This window comes from Dendrobium catenatum, unplaced genomic scaffold, assembly GCF_001605985.2.
Source record: "Dendrobium catenatum unplaced genomic scaffold, ASM160598v2 fragScaff_scaffold_432, whole genome shotgun sequence".
In the NCBI taxonomy this organism is placed as follows: Eukaryota; Viridiplantae; Streptophyta; class Magnoliopsida; order Asparagales; family Orchidaceae; genus Dendrobium; species Dendrobium catenatum.
Window position 1 is genome coordinate 477620 of NW_021318894.1, and position 6506 is coordinate 484125.

The 6506-nt window shown below is 39.0% G+C and overlaps 1 protein-coding gene across 1 annotated transcript; it reads right to left on the bottom strand.

The window, feature by feature from the left end:
- Positions 1-1319: 1319 nt before the first annotated feature.
- Positions 1320-6255, bottom strand: LOC110092645 (E3 ubiquitin-protein ligase CSU1). Its single transcript, XM_020817291.2, has 2 exons — positions 5925-6255; positions 1320-2169 (listed from the first exon to the last, which is right to left on the bottom strand). Exons 1-2 carry the CDS (start codon positions 6161-6163, stop codon positions 1491-1493), a joined length of 918 nt encoding a protein of 305 aa, XP_020672950.1. The 5' UTR covers positions 6164-6255; the 3' UTR covers positions 1320-1490.
- Positions 6256-6506: the final 251 nt, after the last annotated feature.

The window sequence follows — 6506 nt, forward strand, 5'->3', positions numbered from 1 at the left end:
TTCATGTCGGGCAGGTCTGCTATAAAAGCTATATATTTGTTGAGATGTTTGATGGAGAAATATGGATAAAGTAAAGAGGATCTACATATGATATTTATTTATTTAGAGAAAGCATATGAAAAAATTTCAATAGAAGTGTTCTAGAGAGTTCTAGAAAAGAAAGGAGTTAATAATGCTTATATATAAGTCATTAGAGATATGTATATAGGAGTTGTTACTTGTGTTCAAACATGAGGTTGTTTGACCAAATATTTTCTTATTTCATTTGGATTACATCAAGGATCACCTTTAAACTTATATTTTTTGTTTTAGTCATGAATGTTCTTTTTAGATAGTTGCAAGAGGATGCACCTTACTATATGCTTTTTGTTGATGATATTCTTCTTGTTGATAAGACTAGAGTATGAGTTCATGAAAAAATTGAATTATGGGGGTCAACCTTAGAGATTAAAAGCTTTCGTTTGAGTAGATATAAAATTGAGTACATGAAGTGTAATTTCAATAGTAATAGATCTATGGTGGGACTATGACATTGCATGACTGAAGTCTTTAAAAAAGGGTGTATGTTCTAGATATCTCAGGTCTATTGTGCAAAACGATAGTGAAATAGATGGGGATATTATTAGTAGAATTCAAGTTGGATGGTAGAATTGGAGGAATGCAACGGGCCTATTGTGTGATAGAAAGACACCCCTCAAACTTAAGAGAAATTTTATAAGATGATTGTGAGACCTACAATGCTTTATTGGGCACAATGTTGGTCATTACAAGTGAAGTATCAAATTAAGTTAAGTTTTTTAGATATGAGGATGTTCAAGTGAATGAGTGGCTTCACACTTAGAAACAGAATGCAAAACGAGTATATACGTGAAAAAGTTGGAGTAGCTCTAGTGGCAGATAAGATTAGAGGGAGTTGCCTTAGATGGTTTGGTCGCATAAAACGTTAGTCTTTCGATAACATTGCTAGGAGATTAGATGCATTAGATCTGGCCTATGTTAAGAAAGGTAGAGACAATACTAAAAAAACTTGATTAAATTTTAGCATAGATTAGCCTTTCGATAACATTGCTCTCTATTGTATCATGTTAAGATCAAATTCTCATTTAAATCTAAAAAAAAAGTCATTTCTAATATTTTCTATCTGAGTCATTTTAGGTCTACCTCTACCTTACTTAACATAAGTCAAATCTAATACATCAAACTCTCCTAACCGGGTCATCGGAAGGCTGCCGTTTTATATGACCAAACCATCAAAGGCACCTCTCTCAAATCTTATCTTCCACTAGAGCTACTCCACTAGCTCTTCTAAAATTAGCAACTCAACAAAATTAACTTCAAATAAATTTCAAAACCAATGTATATAGAGTTATCGTCTTATTTTGACAAATGAAAAGTAAACTATCCATACCAAATTCTAATATAACATTGCAGAGTTATAACCGGATGGCAAAGAACCTTAAACCTTGCATCTCGAGGAAATGAGAGAGAGATCATGTCTTCATCGCTGGTCTCACAAGACCTAAGCCTGAACCACTTCCCAAATGCTTAAATTCAGTGGCCTCCAAATGCTCCCCATGTCCGGCAAAACCAGTTCCACCTTTCTCCAAGAACACCAAGTTCTTTTCCCTGCATTCCTTGTTACACACCAGGCAAAACTTATCCTTGGCAATGAACCTATCCGCACACTTCTTGCAGAAGACATGACCACAAGTATTAATGGCCACAAGAGAGAGTGTATTCGTAAGGGTAACCTTGCAACTAGGGCAGATGTAATTGCTATCCACAGACTTGGACCTCTTATTCTCTTTGTTATTGTCTTCAGTGAAGTAGATAGAGAAGAGAGTTTTCAACTTGAGTTTCTCTTTGCCCTCTGGGCATATGGTGTCTGAAGATGGAGCATCAACTTTAACAGGAGCTTCAGGAGTTGCAGAAGGCAGCCAGAAAGCTTTCATTGTGCGAAGGGCTTCCTCTTCATAGGATGTTACCTTCACGCTATTGGCTCCATGGAAGCCATTCTTATCACGGGAGTGGCTCTTGTCATTGTATTGGGGAACGGCTCCATGATTTTGCTGATCAAATGCATCAATTTCCCGAGCTTGTTGCAATGACAACCTTTCCAATTCCTCATCTTTTTGTTGCTTCTGTTGAGCAGCATGAGCAGCTAATTTTCTATATACAACAAAGACAGGAAACATCTTCTAAGAAAGACTGAAAACTTAAAATTTCAACAGTTAAAACTAAGATTAAGGGTTTGCATGCAAAACAAATTATAAGAGAAATGTGGTAGTATAATTTTATGTTGTAGTAAACCAATTCACCAAAGATTAATTCAATAGCCGATCAATTAACCTTTGTAAGTAAGTAGATTGTAAGATATCGGTCTTAACTTCAACTAAATAGGCATTAAAATAGTTAGGCTGCGACAATTGTGACTAAAAAGTTATAGCAGTGAATTATGAAATTCTTTACAAAAGAGATATAAAGCTTCATTCAAAAATCATACCTACAACGTATATTAATGGGGAGAGCTTCATGAACTAGGCACAGATTTGAACATTTAAAGCATTGGATCCTCGAAAATAATATTATTGAAATAAAAACACAAATTTCAACGTTCTCTTTCAACTTTAAATCAGGAGTAGTACAATCAATTTATTTTTTCTCTTAAACTTCCCCATCAAAAGAAAATAATATATGGATCATTTTTTCCCTCCCACCAAATCTTTTAGTCCAAGCCAAGCAGGCAAGCAAGGAATGAATGTGAGGACCACTCGCCTCTGCCAAGGATTCTACTCCACAACGCCTGCTATAGCAGACCGCAGATCACAGCATAGCACTCATATTATAACTAACTGTACTTAATCTATCTATATATATACAAACACCAATATAATAAGGTACAGTATTCTGATATCAAAAGGAATTTCTCAGATTATATTCTTCTATTATTCCTTTATCTTTTAACTTCTCTCAGACCTTTTCATGGTATCAGAGCAGTAGCTTCATTGCTCTCCTTCCAACTCACCATGGCCGACCAAGCATTTGCATCGTCTCCCCCACCCAACTCAAATCTCTCTGCCTCTATGGCCGACTTCACTGTTCCACCACCTCTAAAGCTCCTCATGTCCAATCTCAAACATATAGTCACCACTCAACTCACTAACGACAACTATGCCATTTGGTGTCTTCAAATTTGTCAACATTTTTCAGCTAACGGATTCGAAGGCTACCTCACTGAAACTCAAACCCATCCGCCATACCCTTTGCCCACCTCCCCAAACCCGGACCTACACCTGTGGTGTTTAATTGATCGCAATTTGATCTTTGCCCTTTTCTCCACCATATCACCAGTTGTTTTGCCCTATATGATCAATCTTACCTCTGCTCATGACATCTGGATTACCTTGGAAAAGAGACTTCAACCTACAAATTGATCACGCGTTATCCAACTCAAAAATGAGCTTCATCACATCCAAATGCGTGACTCCTCCAAGTCTTAGTACCTAGCTCAAATCAAAACCTTAGTTGGCAACATTGCAGTGGATGGATCACACATTGATACAGAGGATATCATCTTAAGCCTCCCCTCCACATACAACTCCTTCAAAACGGCGATCCGCACATCCCTAAACCCCATCAGCCTCGACGTCCAATATTCTCTCCCGTGCAACATGAAAATAAATCTTCAAGCTGAACATCTGAAGGACACCTCCCTAACCTCAGACAACCAAGCTCTCTTCTCCTACCATTCCGCTAAATCTAGAGGCTGCAACAATTCCACCCCTCAAGCTCATTCTCTCGCATACGAGGGGCATCACCGCATCCATCTGCTTATTCTCCCAGAACCCAAGTTTCCCCGCAGACACCATCATCTCATATAACTTGTCAGATTGCGGCAAACAGAGTCACTCCACCCTCAACTATTGGCATCGTTGCAATCTTCAATTTGCTCCACCATCTTCCTAGAACTCTAGAGCACTACTCAGTCAGTACAAGCCCTCCCCAACAATTGATTGGGTACTTGATTCAAGTGCCTCTACACACCTGACATTTGACACCTCCAATCTCCAACAACCCATTCCCTACAACGGTTCTGACTCAATCTCCATTGCCAATGGTAGTAATATGCCCATCCAACACAGTGCCCAGGGTCTACTTCCTTTGACAGATTTTGCTCGTAAGCTTCATCTTCACAATCTCCTCCATGCCCCATCCCTCTCTCATAATCTGCTTTCTAACTCTAAACTCATCGCTGATAATCACGTCTCTATCTCTTTTGATGCTCGCGGTTTTGTTATCAAGAATTTTTATGACAATCGCATTCTACTATGTAGCCCCAGCCGTGATGGCATTTACCCTGTTCGAACTACATCCACCTTCACCTCCATAGCTCTTCAAGCTACATCAGCACCTTCATCCGTCTGGCATGTGCATCTTGGTTATCCTCACCAACACCTCTTTTCCACTTTAGCTAAATACATACTATCCTTATGTAATCTTTCATCTTCCTTTGTCTTCATCTCTTGTTATGTGGTCAAAAGCTACAAGTTACCTTTCAATACAAGTGTTACTTCTACTAAACCGTTTTAATTAATTCACTCGGATGTATGGGGTCCGACACCATTACCTTCTCTTAATGGCAATCGATACTATGTTATTTTCATTGATGATTTCACTCATTTATACTGGTTGTACTTGATGAATTCTAAACAAGAAGCCTTCAATTAATTTCAGCAATTCTGCTCACTAATAAAAAATAGCTATAACTCCACCATTCAGGTTTTCTGATCGAATGGTTGATGAGAATTTACAAGCAACAATTTTAAATCATACCTATTATCTCATGGCATCTCCCATCAATAAGTTGCTCGTATACTCCTTAGCAGAACAACCTTGCCGAAAGGAAGCACCGACATCTCATTGATCTCACTCAGACACTATAACATGCCACCAATCTCCCATTACACTTCTGGGCTTAGGCCCTCACAACCTCCAATTATCTCATTAATCGACTTTCGACCAAGGCGACCAATCTTCAAATACCATTTCAACACCTCCACGTCAAACCTCCATCCTACGCTCATCTCAGAACATTCAGCTATATATGTTTTCCCTGGTTGCAACCTCAAGCCCCCAACAAACTCTCGCCCCGCTCTCAAGAGTGTATCTTTCTCGGCTACTCAACCACTCATAAAGGCTACAAGACCCTAAATCTTCATACAAACAAAATTCACATCTCTCGACAAGTTGTGTTTCACGAGCAGACATTTCCTTATACATCAACTCCGCCAAATACTTCTCCCAACTCACTATCCACTAGCTACTCTCCTCTACTCATATCTACAACCACCATTCCACCATACCCTCCTCTTCCATCCCTAATTCTTCCATTACACATTCTGTCATAACACCAAACCACACTTCACCCACCACCTCAGCCCGTTCTACTTCCGGTTCACCAATACAATCGCATATTCCATCTCCAGCTGCACCAGCCAAGAGTTGAAATTTCCCTGCCAAGGATTCTACTCCACAACGCCTGCTATAGCAGACTGCAGATCGCAGCACAGCACTCATATTATAACTAATTGTACTCATTCTATCTATATATACAAACATCAATGTAATGAGCTACAGAATTCTGATATCAAAAGGAATTTCTTAGATTATCTTCTTCCTGTTATTCCTTTGTCTTTTAACTTCTCTCAGACCTTTTCAAAATCCCTAACTGTCTTCCCTCTACCCCCAATCTGAACCTAGCGATAACCACCACCAAGAGTTGAAATTTCCATCAGTTCCTCCACGAACCCCAAAACAAAGTTGATAATTTAAGTATGTTTCATATCCAATTAACCAAGAATTTCCATAATCTAAAGAAAATGCTAGATCTGATTTAACAAGATAGAATAACCAGAGGAGGGCACCTCTTGATGTCTTTCTTTTGGGCAAGGAGGCACTCGAGGATGCACTCTTTGCAGAAAACATGACCTTTCTGGCAACAAAGCGGATCGATGAACGGCTTGAGGCAGAGGCAGCAAGTGTCAAAGGGCTTGATGGAGTCCTTCCCCAATCGCTCCTTTTGTGTTCCGTACCCTAGCTTCCGCTTCTCGTCGTAGGTGAAGAAGGCAAGATCATTGTTGTTCTTCGAGTGCCGCTGAGGCATCGTCGCCTTCTTCTCGTCAATTCTCAACCCTCTGACGACCCACCTGATTGCGGAAAAATCAAGAGAGGATTCCGATTTAGCTAACTTGATAGCAGGGCTGTCATTGACACGATCCGAAACTCAATTCCAATAGCAACCGAAAAAATTTGGGTCCCACCCGGTTAGCAAATGGGTTGGACTCGGATTTAAAAATCTGACACGAGTTGAGTTTTTCATAAACTTATATGATGAAATGAATGATAATCTAATTCTTTAAGTATTTACAATTTTATATACGGCTAATTTACATATATATTATATAGTTTTAATGTATTTACATATCTAATATTTTTAAACTTTTATA